Source organism: Schistocerca gregaria, chromosome 3 (assembly GCF_023897955.1).
Source record: "Schistocerca gregaria isolate iqSchGreg1 chromosome 3, iqSchGreg1.2, whole genome shotgun sequence".
NCBI classification, from domain to species: Eukaryota; Metazoa; Arthropoda; class Insecta; order Orthoptera; family Acrididae; genus Schistocerca; species Schistocerca gregaria.
The window spans coordinates 523,437,613-523,457,301 of record NC_064922.1 but is presented as its reverse complement, the minus strand read 5'-3'; the positions used below and the strand labels follow the sequence as shown (position 1 = coordinate 523,457,301).

General features: G+C 45.2%; 1 protein-coding gene across 1 annotated transcript; it reads right to left on the bottom strand.

Moving 5' to 3' along the window:
- Positions 1-10,932: 10,932 nt before the first annotated feature.
- LOC126356362 (cuticle protein 16.5-like) lies at positions 10,933-16,141 on the bottom strand. Its single transcript, XM_050007349.1, has 4 exons — positions 16,000-16,141; positions 13,482-13,697; positions 12,836-12,991; positions 10,933-11,348 (listed from the first exon to the last, which is right to left on the bottom strand). Exons 1-4 carry the CDS (start codon positions 16,009-16,011, stop codon positions 11,079-11,081), a joined length of 654 nt encoding a protein of 217 aa, XP_049863306.1. The 5' UTR covers positions 16,012-16,141; the 3' UTR covers positions 10,933-11,078.
- Positions 16,142-19,689: the final 3,548 nt, after the last annotated feature.

Sequence of the window (19,689 nt, the reverse complement as noted above, 5' to 3'; positions counted from 1 at the left end):
ATCTGACAACAGAGACCAGAACATTAAAATTATTTTTGAGAGAATACCCAAAGAAACTTGTGAACAAAACCTACCAGATGTGGTTATGGGGTTTCCTTTACTGCGAACGCGCTGCATCTTTCCACATTGTGTCGATTTCACACCGATGGCTACGGATTCTACAGCTAATTAGGATAAAAACACGCTTCTCTTAATTTTGATGCTACAGATTCCGAACTTTAATGCCTCACGTTGTCTTAATTATTTTTCTGTGGACACGGATTACCTCGTCACAAAAGAACGGTTCGACGTCCTGTACGATATTCTAAACGCTGACAATGTCTTTTGCACAAATTCTGCATATATACACTCCTGGAAATTGAAATAAGAACACCGTGAATTCATTGTCCCAGGAAGGGGAAACTTTATTGACACATTCCTGGGGTCAGATACATCACATGATCACACTGACAGAACCACAGGCACATAGACACAGTCAACAGAGCATGCACAATGTCGGCACTAGTACAGTGTATATCCACCTTTCGCAGCAATGCAGGCTGCTAGTCTCACACGGAGACGATCGTAGAGATGCTGGATGTAGTCCTGTGGAACGGCCTGCAATGCCATTTCCACCTGGCGCCTCAGTTGGACCAGCGTTCGTGCTGGACGTGCAGACCGCGTGAGACGACGCTTCATCCAGTCCCAAACATGCTCAATGGGGGACAGATCCGGAGATCTTGCTGGCCAGGGTAGTTGACTTACACTTTCTAGAGCACGTTGGGTGGCACGGGATACATGCGGACGTGCATTGTCCTGTTGGAACAGCAAGTTCCCTTGCCGGTCTAGGAATGGTAGAACGATGGGTTCGATGACGGTTTGGATGTACCGTGCACTATTCACTGTCCCCTCGACGATCACCAGAGGTGTACGGCCAGTGTAGGAGATCGCTCCCCACACCATGATGCCGGGTGTTGGCCCTGTGTGCCTCGGTCGTATGCAGTCCTGATTGTGGCGCTCACCTGCACGGCGCCAAACACGCATACGACCATCATTGGCACCAAGGCAGAAACGACTCTCATCGCTGAAGACGACACGTCTCCATTCGTCCCTCCATTCACGCCTGTCGCGACACCACTGGAGGCGGGCTGCACGATGTTGGGGCGTGAGCGGAAGACGGCCTAACGGTGTGCGGGACCGTAGCCCAGCTTCATGGAGACGGTTGCGAATGTTCCTCGCCGATACGCCAGGAGCAACAGTGTCCCTAATTTTCTGGGAAGTGGCGGTGCGGTCCCCTACGGCACTGCGTAGGATCCTACGGTCTTGGCGTGCATCCGTGCGTCGCTGCGGTCCGGTCCCAGGTCGACGGGCACCTGCACCTTCCGCCGACCACTGGCGACAACATCGATATACTGTGGAGACCTCACACCCCACGTGTTGAGCAATTCGGCGGTACGTCCACCCGGCCTCCCGCATGCCCACTATACGCCCTCGCTCAAAGTCCGTCAACTGCACATATGGTTCACGTCCACGCTGTCGCGGCATGCTACCAGTGTTAAAGACTGCGATGGAGCTCCGTATGCCACGGCAAACTGGCTGACACTGACGGCGGCGGTGCACAAATGCTGCGCAGCTAGCGCCATTCGACGGCCAACACCGCGGTTCCTGGTGTGTCCGCTGTGCCGTGCGTGTGATCATTGCTTGTACAGCCCTCTCGCAGTGTTCGGAGCAAGTATGGTGGGTCTGACACACCGGTGTCAATGTGTTCTTTTTTCCATTTCCAGGAGTGTATATTGCTGAGATCGTCTTAATCACAGCCTGGGGCACATTTACAAAATGAATTTCCTCTCTGCAGCGGAGTGTGCGCTGATATGAAACTTCCTGGCAGATTAAAACTGCATACCGGACCCAGACTCAGATTCGGCCACGAAGATTCAAGGTTAAAACACATGATAAAGGTACATCTAAAATACCAGTTAGATTGCATTCCAAGTATGCTGCTACAATAGCGCTGTTGCACATGAGAATAGCAAGTAAGCGCAAGAATGAAGTTTTGTTACAAATCGACGGAGATGTCGCTAAGTGGGGTGCGTCTTCCAGTTAAGCAACGGTGTCGTAACCAATTGTCAACCGGGGAGGCTCGAAGTGCAAACAAGCAGCTAGCTCGCTTCATCAGACTTTCTGAAAGGTTAGCCAAAAACAACAGATTCAACACTTTGCGGAATAGACAGCACGCTCTGCCGTCAGAGGGCTAAATGTAGTAATTTCACTCAGAGATCTCACAAGAACGCCTTTCAGGATACAAACTTCGCATAAAGGAACGCCATAAAACCCTGACGTTAAACACTAGTGGAGCCGAGAATGCTGTCAGGCTCAGAAACGAGAGCACATTCGATTACCAGTGTGGGGGCCACGACGTATATGCTTGGTGTAAAATCTCCACCCTCCTCAAGCTCATCCTCAGAGTGAGGCCATTCCAGTTTCATCACAGATAGCGATGGAATACCAGCGTTATTAAGTTGCAAGTGATCTCAACAAGTGTCTGGTGAAATCAACAAGCGCCAACTTGGAGTCCAATGCTGCAAGTCCACAGGCGTCCAGTCGTGGAGGGTTCTGATGTGCACGCCGCAGTCCTGCCGGACTCAAGCGTGTCTGACTGAGGATGGCCGATGTTCCATGAGTGAAGAATCGATCTGCCCGTCTGCAGGCTGTTCAACTGTTACTGGAGCAGTACTAATACCACCTCACCGGCTGTACACTGGGACTGTCACTCGGCCAGTCCATCGTGTTGGTGCTGGGTCTTCCGTCTACACGCCATGCCAACAACTGACAGTAGGGGAATGTATATTTCTGGGGCCGAGCCTGGACGCAGCTTCACTCATCGAGATTCTTGAGACTCTATCGGGCGACCACAGCCACGTCAGGCAGCGGGAAAGCACGGCCGTTGCATCCTTATGCGACGAGGCTGCCGCACTGATCATCTCACGCTTTCAGTAGAACGAACTCAGCACCGTCGGTGCTAGGTAGAACCGACAAGAAAACGCCATGACTGTAAAATCCTCGCCAATAAATTACTGTCAGTTGAATGATATTTCGTTAGCGCCCTGGCACTCTACAGGCTCACTTCCGCTCTTATTGACCTCCTGATAAAAAAGCAACTTCGTAACAACCCCATATTGGCAATCACATAAAACTGGTCGCTTGACAAAAGTTCTGTGAATTGCAAAATGACTTCGATGCGATATCTGCGTGCTACGGAAAGTGGCGGTTGTCTCTAAATAACGAAAAGTGTGGGGTCTTCCGCACGAGCACGGAAAGAAATCCGTTAAATTTCGGCTACACATTAAATCACAGGAATTTAAATCTGTCAATTCAACTAAATAACTAGAAATTACAATTACGAACAACTTAAATTAGAACGAAAACATACACTACTGGCCATTAAAATTGCTACACCAAGAAAAATTTAGATGATAAACAGGTATTCATTGGACAAATATACTAGAACTGACAAGAGATTACATTTTCGCGCAATTTGGGTGCATAGATCCTGAGAAATCAGTACCCAGAACAACCACCTCTGGCCGTAATAAAGGCCTTGACACGCCTGGGCATTGAGTCAAACAGAGCTTGGATGGCGTGTACAGGTACAGCTGCCCATGCAGCTTCAACACGATACCACAGTTCATCAAGGGTAGTGAATGGCGTATTGAGACGAGCCAGTTGCTCGGCCACCATTGACCAGACGTTTTCAATTAGTGAGAGATGTGGAGAATGTGCTGGCCAGAGCAGCAGTCGAACGTTTTCTGTATCCAGAAAGGCCTGTACAGGACCTGCAACATGCGGTCGTGCATTATCCTGCATGAAATGTAGGGTTTCGCAGGGATCGAATGAAGAGTAGACCCACGGGTCGTAACACATCTGAAATGTAACGTCCACTGTTCAAAGTGCCCTCAATGCGAACAAGAGGTGACCGAGACGTGTAACCAATGGCACCCCATACCATCACGCCGGGTGATACGCCAGTATGGATATGACGAACACACGCTTCCAATGTGCGTTCACCACGATGTCGCCAACCACGGATGCGACCATCATGATGCTGTAAACAGAACCTGGATTCATCCGAAAAAAGGACGTTTCGCCATTCGTACACCCAGGTTCGTCGTTGAGTACACCATCGCAGGCACTCCTGTATGCGACGCATCGTCAAGGGTAACCGCAGCCATGGTCTCAGAGCTGATAGTCCATGCTCCTGCAAACGTCGTCAAACTGTTCGTGTAGATGGTTGTTGTCTTGGAAACGCCCCCATCTGTTGACTCAGGGATCGAGAATTGGTTGCAGGATCCGTTACAGCCATGCGGATACCTGTCATCTATACTGCTAGTGATACGAGGCCGTTGGGATCCAGCACGGCGTTCCGTATTACCCTCCTGAACCCACGGATTCCATATTCTACTAATAGTCATTGGATCTCGACCAACGCGAGCAGCAATGTCGCGATACGATATACCGCAATCGCGATAGGCTGCAATCGGACCTTCATCAAAGTCGGAAACGTGATGGGAAGCATTTCTCCTCCTTACACAACAACGTTTCATCAGGCAACGCCGGTCAACTGCTGTTTGTGTATGAGAAATCGGTTGGAAACTTTCCTCATCTCAGCACATTGTAGGTGTCGCCACCGGCGCCGCCCTTGTGTGAATGCTCTGAAAAGCTAATCATTTGCATATCACAGCATGTTCTTCCTGTCGGTTAAATTTCGCGTCTGTAGCACGTCATCTTCGTGGTGTAGCAATGTTAATGGCCAGTAGTGTAGATAAGGTTGGGAGGAGACAAGCGAAAGACTGTGTTTTGTTTGTAGAACAGTTGGGAGATCCAGCAGGTCTACTAAAAGCACTGCCTACACTACGCTTGTCCGTCCTCTGGTAGAGTACTGTTGTACAATACAGGATCCGCACCAGAAAGGATTGATGAATTACATCAAATAAGTCCAAAGAAGGACAGCTCATTTTGTATTATCGCGAAATAGAATTACTAAAGAAACATTCAAGGTAAACGATTAACTTTGGTGGTGGTCTATATTTCACAACGTATTATTAAAAGACTGCATTTGTGTGTGGCATTGCATGTTAAATAAAACGAATCACAATGTCTAAAATTGCACTTAAGTGCGACTTTTGCATATTAAATAAACAAGAAACACAGTACCTTAAATTTCACTTGAGTGCGGGAAAAATGCAAATTAGGTGAAAGAATTAGGAGCGCCAACAACAAGAATTTAAGGACATTAGTTATAAAGCGCGACTGGTAGGGCCCCACTTTCGAATCCTGCCTCGGGCATGGATGTGTGTGATGTCCTTAGGTTAGGTTAGGTTTAAGTAGTTCTAAGTTCTAGGGGACTGATGATCTCCGATGTAAGCCCCATAGTGCTCAGAGCCATTTGAACCATTAGTTGTAAATATTTGTCTGTTGAAACAAAATGCCTTTTGACCTCTGTTGTCCAAATAAATTGACAGATTTCATTTAATCATAAGAAAATGGCTTAATGATTGTCCCATTATCAGTTACAAAATTTTCAGAGTGGCTGCAGGATGTCTAAATCGTGGTTGCTATGTGGCAAACGCAAATTACAAGTAGACTCTGGTGGGAGCTGCAGTGCATTTTAGCGGGTGGTGATCCGACTGCTGGTCTCGCGGCGGAAGACGTGCTTCACATCGTCTGCCGTCGTCTCTTAGCAGCGCGAGAGCAGCCTGGAGTACTGGGCCGTCAACTCCGAGAGATCGGTTGACTGCGGCGCGACGCGATTGCGGTGGGGCGCGCCGCTTCGATCTCCTCTTTCCCGGCTCGATCACAAGTGTCCTCCAGGACGATATTTTCTCGTTCTCTAGCGCTCCAGAGCTCCAGAGCTCTCCAACGGTTCCCTAGCTTACATTCTGCTTCCAGCTCATCAAAATTACTGTTCATCGTCCTTTTTAAATGTACCGCCCACAATTCCCACCACTGGATGACCACACGCAGACCTACTCCTTCACTAGGCGAGCTCCCTGTCACCAGTTAAGCATGGATATCCTCTGTTCTGTTCCTTTATTATCGCCTCCACCTGTGATAAAATCTCCTTCCACGGCAGTGAGATCTTTCCCTCAGATCTCCCAAAAGGAGAACACTTACCGTCCATAAAGGGCTCTCACAGCACGCGGTCTTTCTCGCAGCAAACTTTATATCATTTATTTCACATCGGCATTTCAGGTCCCTAAAGAGAATTCAATTGCCATCTGATCCTCCATCAGAAAGTGGATCCTTTCTAGTCTTCTCCCCTTCTTCACAGCACAGGAAAACGTTATGGGGTGTAATGGTGGTTACCTTGATGCCTAGGGGAGAGGGGAGGGGTCTCTCTTTGGTCGGTCGGTGATAACCTGTCTCCCACCGAGGAGGTGGCCGGGTGTGGGATGGCCAAGCCCATATCCTAAGGTCCCGTACAAACTTTATTTTTTCAGTATTTCAGTGTCTATAAAGTGTGGTAACTGTATGTTCATTTAGGTGTACTTGTGATTATGACACAGCTACGTAAAGAAGTTAGGGCTGCACAGTAATTTCGTAGGTTAGGGTAGATGTTTCTTCGCTGAGAACCATGCAGAAAATTTTCATAACCGTTAATGCGAGGGAGTCATTTCCTGATTAATTAGTGTCTCACAGTACATCACGTTATCAATATTGTTCGAAAAAGTTTGTTCAATAGCTTTCTCGTGGAATAGTAGATGTAGACGATCGGTTAACAATTGAAATTTTGGGTTCAATTATTGCAGTTTCATTACTCTTTAAATGTATGGACTGGCGACCGTAATTTTATCTTGCTATTATTCGTAATTACAGCTTTGTGGGACCTAACAGAAACGATTTGCAATACTCATTGTTTTGTACACCGATTACGATATGTTTTGGAGAAGAATAATTAACTGTGAGTCCGATTGCCTATATTAACCATTGATAACATGCTGATGGTGAAACGTTTTGTAAAATTATATCTCACACGACTTGTTTATTGTAGTGTAGAACAGGTTATAGTAGCACTAATTTCATGGGACTTATAGAGCACATAGCCTTGATTTCGAGTTTTTGCGCTGGACTTAGTTCCGCTCCAGTTTTGTAAGATTTGTAACACTACTTATGCTTATTAATACTCCATTACGGATTCTTCCTACTAATAATTTTGATGAAATCTTGTGAATCCTACTGTCACCACACGGTTTAACTTGCAATGATACAATAAACGTGTATGAGGAGTAATTGCTAGCGTGATCGGCTACCATTTAAAACTCTTCTTGTGTCCTCCTACTATGCAATGCGCACATGATTGTATTATAATGCAGCTTCCCACATTCTCCACGTGGATTAAGAAAGGGCAATACACGGTAGTACGTATTTCAGGACAGTTAAGTACGCAGAGTTACATAGCAACACATAAAGTACACGTATTTCAAATTATGTCACTTCTATGCCTATAATTATATTCCATAATCTACTGAACATTTTAATTCCAGTTTTAGTTCCAAGTTTTGTGATCACTCATGTGGTAGGGGTTCTCTTTTCTGGTAATTTGTGAAGATTTGGTACGTTTTCTAGCATGAGTCGAGAAATATTCTGAAGATCCTCCTTACCTTGGTGGACTGAAGGTTCGCAATTCACTCTAGGTACATCCCATAAATATGTAAACCTCTTTATGCATGGAATAATTTATATTTTGCAGTCATCATGTGTTATGCACTTGTAAACTCAAATCCTTTTTTTATATTCAGCTCGTTGTTGTCAGGTCATTCAATGTAGGTTGAAACGTTTTTATGTAAAACATTTAGCTGTGTGTTCTTTAGAATGGACAGTCTTGTCTTTAACTCGTTATCTCAGCGAACGGTACATCGGATCAAGCACCTGATACTTATACTTTTATGTTTGTTCGTTTGCCAACGGCTAACAGCGCATCGTTTTGGTCTATCAGGAAACTGTGTACAGTAATTTATCCCATGTTTCACAGGTACTTTTAATTTCAAGCACATTTGTTGAAATGAAATGTACGGCTTCTGATTCGAGAAAGTAGACTTGGACAGAGCTGGTATCTGACCTCCAGCGAAGAACGCGAACGTTGAGCATCTTGTCTTATTTAAAATGCAAGCAAACAATATTCTAATCCAATTGATTAATTACATGCAGTGCAAAACACCGCTTGTGTAAAAGTGAAATTTTTGTTGAATCTGAATCATGAATCAGAACACCGTTGAGGTTCACAGCTGGATTTAATATACAGAACGGATTTACTAATGCCATCATTTATTTAGGCCCTGGCAGCGAATCTGAAGGTGGGAGATTGATATAGTGTTATTACTGAAAGGGAATGAATGTGATAAAAAACTCAAGATTTAGGTTACTCTGCAATTTAGTACAAAATACAATCGGAGTTATAAAGCATAAAGAAACAACTTCATGAATTTGATATCATAAGGAATAAATGAACAAATGAAAAGAGGCGAGTGAAGGGCTTGTTGCCTTTCAACAGTTCATATTGAAGCTGGTGACAACTTATTACGAAATCTTAGCTACGAAGCGAAATTCTAGAGTTTCATTTGTCTGTCTCAACACCTTTCCCATGGAATTGAAAATTGTGTTGCGAGTTATATTCGTCATATTTACTGTAAGGCGACTGTGCTAATGTTCCGGGTGGCTTTTCATGCACATCTGTTTTAAACTGAACCGTTTTACTAATTACAAAGCACATGGAACATGCAAAAGACAAGGTATCACGATTGTAATCACATAAACATTGAACTAAGGTACGATGTGATTTCATACAAGTCCAAAATTTGACAAGCTGTGTTCTAAAGCTTCCATTTTGAATATTCCTTCTATTTTATTGAAGTCGACGGAAATCTTACGGCACCTTAAAATGTGAAATCCTTCATGGAGATGCTATCTGATCCCCATCCCCAAACATACGAGCACACAGGTTAATTCCTCACATACTTTACTATAAAGTGACTACCATTCACACTGAAAAGGATAGGAAGAAATATTCTGGAGCTCCATAACAGTGACAACCTCGGCCATCCACTAAAATGTCTACAGTGACTCAAATGAAACTTAAACCAGGATTGCCATTTCGTACCTGCAAACTTGATTCTTCCGAAAGAAATGTCCTGTTTTGCCGTAGTTTCTTCTGATATTATTTTCAAATTATTTGAGCAAAAGAGAAAAATGCTATTGAGGATTCGTCGAAACTCGTTAATTAGCTTATATTCAGTCGCCAATAACTACTGGAGACGTATCTCATTCTTACTGTACAAACTACTGTGATTAAATATAAAACGGTAAGTGCTTTTCTGTATTAAAGCGACGCTAATTGCAATTTCTCTACGTTGAACGTTACTTAGACAAGATTCGAAGCCTCTTTCGCATATATTTTTCGTATCCGATTTGTAGGTTTACTTGAGAATGATCTTTAGTGCGACAAAGGAAGAAATATTTTGAGAAATGTGGAACCAAATGTTTTCGTCAGTGATATGAGAACTACGTTTGCCATTAGTATACTGGTTGCGCCTGTCTATTCTTTAGAGAACAACTACGAAGTGGATTCGCATCTCGCGAAGTGTTACGGATCAACCAACGGTACCTGTGGGATGTTTACATAATGAAATCGCAGGTAGTTGACATTGACGACCAGGTAAATCATTTAGTAGGTAATGAGAGCCTAAAATTGTCGACGGAAAGGGCGTGGCCTGCTAGAAGCACTACTCTGACCTTGTCGGAATTTTAAATGCGTGACTCTGAGAGTGTGATGTAATTTCGTCATCTGCGTGCCGGATCTGGTTACTCGTGTAACATCAAGCGACCTGTTTGGAGTTATGCTTCCAACAAAGGTTAATACGTCTGTCCAAAATCTTCCATTGCTGGGGAACTCTGTTTACAGCCAAGTGGTGCCTACCATAGCAGTTTTCCCTGTGTACGCAGTCTGTGGCAACAGGAGTGCGAGGATCGAGCATAACTGTGATATTTACGGAGAGCCATCTTCCAGAAAACTGCCATACAAAGGTAACGTTACAAACGTTAAAGAATCGCTTAAAATCATCATGTTGAATGTATACGTTTGTTTACAGAAATTGAAATTGAAATAACAGATTAAGACAAGTGCAGTATCTCGAGCAGAGAAAGAGCAAAAAGAAACTCTTGTAACAGGAGCCATAGGAGACCGATGCGAAGGAGAAAGTATGTAATGCCCTCTTCACATCGAAGTCGTTGGACTTTAAAGCGAAAGTGTTAAAGCATTCCGAAAAAGATTACAGTGGCTTTTTATAATGGAAGCAAACTCTACATTCACCTTTAGTGATCTGAGAAAACAAAGAAAATTCTACATATGGATTACTGGACTGAGACGCTAATAGCAAGCACGTCAGTATAATGTAATCTAAGTTTTGATATTCGAATGTCACGTCTAAGTAGCCTGGAAAATGTCACCGCTAAAATACAGCAAGATAAAACTATTCTATATGGACGTTCAGCATGACATCAGATTTTCTATAAAGCGATACCAGAAAGGGGAAAAAATATTTGCACAAACAATGTTCAATAAGCTGTGCTTTTAAAGCGTTGTACGGATTTTGGTCATAATGTTGGTAATTGTAGTGCTCTGCGTTTTGATGTAGCTATCAAATAGCATGAGAAAGTACTTGACAGAAGTACTTGCTCTAGATTATGCATTATTTAGTTCTGTATATGTTACATGCCTTTTATAATTGATTTCTTTTGACAAAGTTATTACCACCTTGTGCTTTCTCAGCGAAACATATTTCGGAATATTTTAACCTTCCATTAACTTTAAATGTTCGATCAACAAAATTTATGGTACAGTGCAAGCGAAGATCGCTTTAGTAGAGGAATTAGGGAAAAAAGGAGTCATAACAGAAGAAGTGATTAAAGAATGTGTGATTTATTGTTGGAAATGGACTATTTATTCACAGCTATCGATCAGTCGAGGTTACGAACAACTTCTTCCTTAACAGCATTATGTGTAATGAAAAAGTGGTTCGTCGGCAGTGAATGCAGCATCAGGTCTTCTAATGGATCTTGACGATGGGGGCGGCGAGTGTCTTGTAGTGGACGCCGCCGATTCCGTAGGCGGTGACGGCATGTCCGGCGACGACGGCGGGGGCGGCGGCGTACGCGGCGATAGCGGGGGCGGCGTGGGTGGCCACGGCCACGGGGGCGGCGGCTACGGGGGCGGCGATGGCGGCGACTGCGGGGGTGCGGACCTCCACCTCACTCACCACCGGCTTGGGCACGGGGACGTCCACTGGGACGCTCTGCACGCTGACCTCGGGCTCCACCTGCGCAAACAAAACGTCAGCGATAGTTCTTGACGGTAACTTTTTTTCAAAGACATACATACATTTCATGAAAAGTTCTAACAATCATAACTTGTTGATACTTTGTTTAAATTTTATTTCCGAAACATGGCCCAAGACACAGCCCTCAACAGGCAATCGTGACAGTAAGACTTTCAGCCTAAGATTACAATAAACTTGGCTAAATCTGAAACTAAGCTTTGCCACCTTATATCAAAGAAAAATGGAATAATGACGTAGAAGATCTTACATAATGAAAATTATTGCTAACATCCAAACAGTGGTGATATAGAACTCAGTTTCCATACCTTTTGGATAAATTCTATCTCTCCACTTTAACGATTTATGCAATGAAATTGACGAATTACACAAGATAGTCGAAATTCAACCAGCTTCATTGGTGGAAAAGAAAACTGCAGCATCAGAACAGAACCAGTACTGATCAACACAGTGAGAGACTTTTCAAACACGCGTAATGGGCGGCAAACCATTGAAGGAGATGCATTTCTTAAGAATCTTTTTCCCTGGGCGTTTCTGATCACACGTGAGGACTAAAAGGGTGTTGAAAATATCTTCTTTGTTATCATTGCCAGATGATGGGGTATGTTTCTTACAACAACACGAAAATAAAATTTAAGTCAAATTTGGCTAGTAGCTGTATCGAAACATGTAATTGTAAAAGTTGTGTCATATACGAACTAAGTATTAGGTCATCAAAATAGTATGTATCATTACCTGTCCGAAAGAACAGACGCCGCACATATAATTGTGTAGATATGCCTCGATGGGCATACGACACTTCGAATGCGGCTGCGTACCAGCATTCGTTCCCTTGCGGGAATACAGTGAAGCTGCGAGCAACGGAGAATATGAACGGGTTGGTGAGCAGCACTTAGGAAGTTGGATCGGACGGAGAGAGTTTCCGGATAGCCGAAATCTTTAACGCAAGGTGTTTTACAGAAGCAGAACATCCAGGTTGGACTTCCGGTTCGGTACAAATTTTCACTTGAAGCTGTTGAATTATTTCAGCGCCCAAAACAGGTAGATCGTACAAATGTAAACTATTCAGATTATCTAATGAAGCTTAAAATCGAAATCGGGTATGGTACAACTTTTGTAACGTGAGGCTAAAATAAATAAAGTAGCAAATTTAAAAGACATTCATTGAGTTTTCCTAAGACATCCTGTATCACGCAGCGCATTACCTGTGATGAAATACAGTAGCTATAACGTTGGAGACTTCGACGATCGACCAAGAAGGAAGCCTGAGTTTTCTAACTATGACTATAAAGTTAAGAAATATGATATTCATCGTATCGCTCAAATAAAATGAATAAAAAGCAACTTTGAGATTAAAATTATTGGATTCAGTACTAAGCTTTCATTGCAGCAGTACGTTGTCAACATTAAGACCGTAAAAAATTCTAAAAAGTTGGCGAGCTTTGGTGGTCGTTGGGTGTGTCTCTTACCTGCGTAATCTGAGGGGTGATGGTGGCGACAGATCTGGCTGGGGCGATCACCTGCTCCTTGGAGACGGTCTCAGCAGGTGTGGCCAGAGCACCCAGGTTGGGTTTCAGAACCTGAGCGCTGTAGCCAGTCACCACGGGTGTGGAGGCATAGTGGACCTGCACAAAGAACGACACAATGAGCATAAGCAGCGCACTGTTAAGCCGAAACACCTCTTAAATGAGGGAAGGGCGAAAGTCGATTGCTATGTGGTAGCCGTACGCTATAAACCAGAAAACAATAAAAAAGAAAATTGCTGGGCTCTGTTATCTGTTGAAGTGAATAGATACTGGTTCAAGAAGATTATCTATGTGATTGGCTTTTCCGGCGTTCTCCCGGTTTGAAGATTTCATTTTATCGCGTATTATTTCGAGGATTAACCTGATCATCTTCATAATGTACTACAAGCGATAGTATTGTGTGAAATTGCTAAACACTCGACATCCGACTGTTTGCCACTATAGTGAATTCTTAATATGTAATTACTTTGAAAAATGGTTTCAACGTTTGATCTTAGCTTACGCTACAAAAATTTGTCGAAGAGGTGGAGATCGACCGATTATTAAATAACGGAAGGACGCTGACACTGGTCTTCGTAGGAGAACTCACCTGCTTGGAGACGACAGTGGCGCTGATGGGGGCAGCGATGGCAGCGGGGGCGGCGTAGGCGACGGCGGGGGCGGCGGCCACGGCAGGGGCGGCGTAGGAGATGGCGGGGGCGGCGGCTACTGCGGGGGCGGCGTAGGAGATGGCCGCGGGGGCAACGGCGCCGTGCAGGAAGCCGGGCTTGGCGGAAGCGAGCGCCACCAGGGCAGACAGCACCACCTGCAAGCACAGGGAACGGGATGTACAAGGGGCCGTTGGCACGGGTGCGGCGTGCTCTTCACACAGCGCACAGAATTCTTCACTCGTGAAGCGATATCGTCCAGAACAAGAACTTCACTCCTTACTATGTTTGAGATCTTTGACTACTTCTCTGTCAAATCAAAATGTTCAAATGTGTGTGAAATCTTATGGAACTTAACTGCTAAGGTCATCAGTCCCTAAGCTGACACACTACTTAACCTAAATTATCCTAAGGGCAAACACACACACACCCATGCCCAAGGGAGGACTCGAACCTCCGCCGGGACCAGCCGCACGGTCCATGACTGCAGCGCCTCAGACCGCTGGGCTCATAGCGCGCGGCACTCCTCTGTCCTAATGACCTCCAGGGCAGTGAAATCAAATGATAACTGGCAGAATGGATTATTCCTAGTAATCAACTCCTCATATTATGTTAGAGAAACGAACAGATGTTAGGAGAAGTGATACCTCTGTCGCGAAACTAACTGGAGTAAGTAAACAGAAAATAACCACAACTGTACACAATTCGTGATTCATAATTGGTTTCGAGAGACTACTGTCAATATCAAGTAACTAAACATCATTTTTCATGTGATTGCGGACGTTGATCACTTGATAATGACCGTAATGGGACGTAAGCGGTCGCGAATAAATGAATTATGTATATTGGTGAACAGTTGTTTTCAACCCTGTCATGGTCGATGATAAAATTGGATACAGAGCCGAGTTTACGAACCGCCTCCCAGTCTCCCTCGCATTTCCTGAATTGCTCCTACAGAAGAATGAAAATATTCGATAATATGTGCGAGTTTTTAGCTTGCAAAATCGAAAGCAAATTTTTGCACTGTAGTGCTCATACTTATGTGCCACGAAATGTAGCAATACTGTTGTAAAATATTGCACAAATCAGTCCTGGTAGTATTAAAACACTTTTATTCATAAACAGTGACTTGTTTCGACCCGATCTGGATCATCTTTGGTGATGACGTGCGGAAACAATGGCATGTAGCAGGAACTGTGGATACGACCCACCGATGCCGACCAGTTGACGTAAGTGGGTGGTTTCTGCAGTTCCTACTCCGTGCCATCGTCTCGACACGTCCTCACTCCGAAAATAATCCACACCGCCTCGGAACAGGTCACCACTTATATAAAAAAAAGTGTTTTTAGCCGATCAAGACTGTTCTTTACAATATTTTATTATTAGCTCAATAGGTTTACATGGAGTTTTTTGTAATAAGGCAAATGTATCTCCTTTTTTTCCATCTATATTTTGCCCACTGAGCTGCTGAGTTGGACTCTAATTGTCTTTTAAACAGAGGTAGCGTTAAAGGGTAACAATGAACTGATGCAGCAACGTAAATATTTTAAGGTCTCACTGAATAATTTGTTCTAAATCAGATACAATTGCGAGTGAGCTAATAACTTGCGTCCTCTTGATACCACCAGAACAAGCGCAAGCTCTAGTACTGTTTATTTTTTTTCGCGACAAATACAAATGACTCGGCAGCGAAGGTACGTTTTCGTACGAGTGAGCGCCTAATCGATAGTAAAATAAAGCTGAAAGGAAAAATAATTATGTATCTACAATCCTGAGATCTTCTCATGGCAGAGTGCTCTGGAAGCACTCGTGCGTACTCCTCTGGCGGCACTGATGTCCAGAGTCTACGTCATCACCACTTGTTGTGCAGTTATTGAGCTACTGCCAACTGTCTGAGTGGTTTGTCGGTCGTTGTGATAGAACGTACACAGTCCCACCGACAACTTTGCGTCCAAATAATAAAGAATAACTCTGTATTACAAGTGAACGTCCTGCGTTATTTAGCAAGCGCGGAAAGTGCGGTGTGAGATACATAACGCCCCGAAAAAAAGTCTCGACCGACGTACACATTTAGAAGGAAGCACGAGCTGAATGAAAAATTGAGCAGATAGTCCGTCACTAGGTATTGCCGTTAAACGTGTTCTGATTGTGACAATTACTGGCCTTCTCAGAAAATGAAGAAGTATGCTGATCGATGACAACCAAAAGAGTTAGCTACTTCTATAAACAATTTGATGTTACATTAGTGGTAACACGTACGGGCAGAGTCTCAACTTGAAATTGCACCAGTTTACTCTTCCTTATACAGAGGTTACAATAGCAAGCAGAAACAACGAGATACATTCGTACTTCACAGCAGCTGTTTGTAATGTATCTGTAGATAGAACGAGGAAAGCGCGCGGGAGTTGTGAGATTTGTCGCGTGTCCCGAAACGTAGTGACGGGCAGCTGCGCCACTTACCAGCTTGATCATGTCGGAGAGTCCTGAGTGCTGTGCGGAGCGTCCAGAAGTGCCGTCAGTGGCCGCGCACCGGCTTATATAGGGAGGAGGGGGCCGGCTCGGCGGCGCAGGGCGTGTCTGGCTGTGTGGCCCGCGCGGGGTCTCTCCGGGCAGCCGGCCTTGGGCCGCATCTGCCCGCGGCCTCGGCGGCGGTCCGTAACACTACCCCCGGGCCGGCCAGGGGCGCTACCATCTGCTTCCCACTCGGCTCCGTTGGCGCCGCTTCTGTGTCTGGCGCCCCCCACAAACACTGTTACGGGTCGTGGTGGATGATCCCGTACACACTCTGGCGGACATGACAACCATTTCGCTATGAACATCTTGACCGGATGATACCGAAGTCACATTCCACTATTTCCACGTCTGTGGAATATGTTGACTAGCTGCGAGGTTATTTTCACCACAGAAGAAATATACAGGGTGTACATAAAGTCCGGGAACACTTTCAATTATGTATTGCACAAGAACTAAACATTGTACAGATGTCATATATATTGCATTTTGAAGAGAAACTACGAAAGTTCTTTTTTTTCTTTTTTTTTTTTTTGACAATCATTTGATATGCGAACCATGAGTGACTCGGCACACGTCAAAAGGATAATCGAATTCTTGCCATACCCGTCCCATCATGGCACCGTCGACTGTGGCAGTCGCTTTCCACATTCTCTCCCGGAGCTCTGCTACATCACGTGATAGAGGCGGAACATGCATCAGATCTTTAATGTGTCCCCACAGAAGAAAAGTCACAAGAAGTGAGATCTGGCGATCGGGAAGGCCACTTTATGAAACAGCTGTCCCCTTCTGTAGCACGGCCGAACCATCGATGTGGCAGCTCCGTGTTCAGTTACCCACGAACTGCACGACGGGTGGGTTGGAGCCCCATCGTGCTAAAAGATGAACGGAGAGTTCGATTTGCATTGGAGGCATCAGCCAGTGCTGCAACATGACCAAGTAGGAATATCCAGCGACAGTGCTCTCGGTGAAGAAGAATGACTCGTATAGCTTGAGACGTGACAGGGCAAAAAACATTTACCTTTGGGGAATCACGCTAAATTCAATGCATTTGTATGGCTGCTTTGTACCCCAGATTCGACAGTTATTCCTGTTCACTTTCGCATTAGTTTGAGAAGCGGTTTCGTTGCTAAAAATTAAGCGATGAACATCCTCATTCAATTATTGCAACTGCCAACAGCCGTCTGCTGTGGTCGAGCGGTTCTAGGCACTTCAGTCCGGAACCACGCCGCTGCTACGGTCGCAGGTTCGAATCCTGCCTCGGGCGTGGATGTGTGTGATGTCCTTAGGTTAGTTAGGTTTAAGTAGTTCTAAGTCTAGGGGACTGATGACGTCAGATGTTAAGTCCCATAGTGCTTAGAACCATTTGAACCAACTGCGAACAAAACTCAAAACGCTTGTCTTTGTTATTCTGTTTGAACTTGTGCACTAGCTCCAATTTGAATGGTTGCATAGACAGCTTCTGTCGCAGGACTTTCCACGCTGCCATTGGAGCCATTTAGGGTTCACGTGATGCAAGACATACCAATTTCTTTGGACTCCTTACGAATGTCTCTCGCACGCGCTCCACCTTCACTTCACTCACACTGGGACGTCCGCTTCTTTTTGCCGGCCACAAGCAACCCATCGTAACGAATTTGTTGTGCCAATGGTAAAGGGCCTTCCTGGTTAGTGGCATCTTACCGTACTTGGTTCTAAACACCCGTTGAACAGCTGTAGCACAATTTTTTTGTCAAATTCCAACGCACAGAAAGCTCGCTGCCACCTTAACTCGCCGTGTTTACGACTAGCGCTGACTATCGGCAAATTACCAAACTACGCTGTGGCGGTACACACGAAAAAAAAAGAAGACTTTCAGGGTTTCTCTTCAAAATGACATACCTATGATATCTGTACAATGTTTGGTTCTTGTGCAATAAATAATTGAAAGTATTCCCGGACTTTCTGTACATCCTGTATTCGCTGAACACATACACTGCCCATCAGTTACCGTAGCCACGGCCTATGTTCAACTCCAACGTCCAATAACCAATCAAAGACGACAGGTAGCAGCGCTAGCATTAAGGCGACGCGAAGAAAGCTTATCCGAAACGGCTAAGTTTGTAAACTGTCCGCGTACCGTCACGGTTAAAGTATACCGAGCAGGCAAAATGGCGCTATCTAATACCGACAGCCGCATTGTGTGGCCGCTCGGTTTGTGGCGCCATGTCACTGATTGCGCTGCCCCTCCCGCTGGAGGTTTGAGTCCTCCCTCGGACATGGGTGTTTGTGCTGTTCTTAGCTAAGTTAGTTTAAGTAGTGTGTAAGTGTAGGGACCGATGACCACAGCAGTTTGGTCCCTTAGGAATTCACACACATATGAACATTTTTTTAAAAACCGACACCAAGGCAGCTGTGGTACAACACGGGCCGTAGATGATAGGGACAACGACAGCTGAGGAGATGTGTACAGTCGAATGTACGTGCAACTGTTGAGTAACAAACCTCGCAGATGAACCAATTGACTGCCAACAGTATCTTCTCAACGACGATTCAGCGAACGTTGCTGCGCATGGGCTACCGCAGCAGGCGCCTGGCTCACACATTCATTCAGACTGATGTTCATCGGCGAAGAAGTTTGGAATTAGCGCGTCAGTACCACAAATGGACGTCCACTGAGTGGTGACCGGCGGCCTTTTCACACGAACCACGTTTTGTGCTCCAACGGACAAATGAAACCTCTCATACGTCTGAAACCAAGCGCCCTGCCACAATTATTGGAAGGGTCCAGGCCGGAGGAAGGAGCGTTTTGGTGTGAGGAATGTTTTCGTGGCATTCCCTGGGTGATCTCTACATTTTGGAAGGCACAGTGGATCAATACAAGTATGCATCTACTGTTAGGCGCTAGGTACACCTCCACATGCAGTTTGTTTTTCCTCTGTACGATGGCATCTACCAGCAGGACAATGCAACGTATCACATAGCTCGCAGTGTACGTGCGTGCTTCAGAGAACACCAGGATAAGTTTACCGCATTCTCCTGTCACTAAACGGCCCGGATTTAAACCGAATCGAGACTCTGTGAGACGAACACGATCGGGCTGTTCATGCCATCCTCAACCAACAAAGCTAGCGCAGCTGGCCACGGCGCTGGAGTCGGCATGGCTCCACGTCCTTGTCGATAACTCCCAGAATATCATTGACTCTTTCTGCAAGCCTCGCAGTGGAAAGCGCTGCGAAAGGTGGTTATTCAGGTTCTGGACAGGTGGTCACATTAATGTGGCTGGACAGTGTAGAATGGTGTACATGTATGTGAAGGGTATAGTGTGTGTCTTCTCGGGTGGACATCGCAACACAGAACGCCCAGAGAATGTGCTCGTGCAGCTTACTGCCATCTCTACGACTCTGAGAAAGGTAGAATTACTGGCATGAGGAGCATGGCATCATGATACTATGTGGTGAAACACGTTCTTCGTGGATGTGGAACGCTGATAAACAGTATCTTCTAAAGTGCTTCGACCGTGTGCTACCCGACCATATAGACACGCAAGTTAAATCTCCCCTTCTGGGACAGGTATGTCGGTCTTTGTGGCCGAGCGGTTCTAGGCGCTTCAGTCCGGAACCGCGCGACAGCTACTGTCGCAGGTTCGAATCCTGGCTC

Coding starts and splice junctions, on each gene's coding strand:
- LOC126356362 (XM_050007349.1), bottom strand. Junction 12,992..13,481: donor CCACTGTCGTCTCCAAGCAG/GTGAGTTCTCCT, acceptor TTCTTTGTGCAG/GTCCACTATGCCTCCACACC. Junction 11,349..12,835: donor TCACCCCTCAGATTACGCAG/GTAAGAGACACA, acceptor TTGTTTGCGCAG/GTGGAGCCCGAGGTCAGCGT.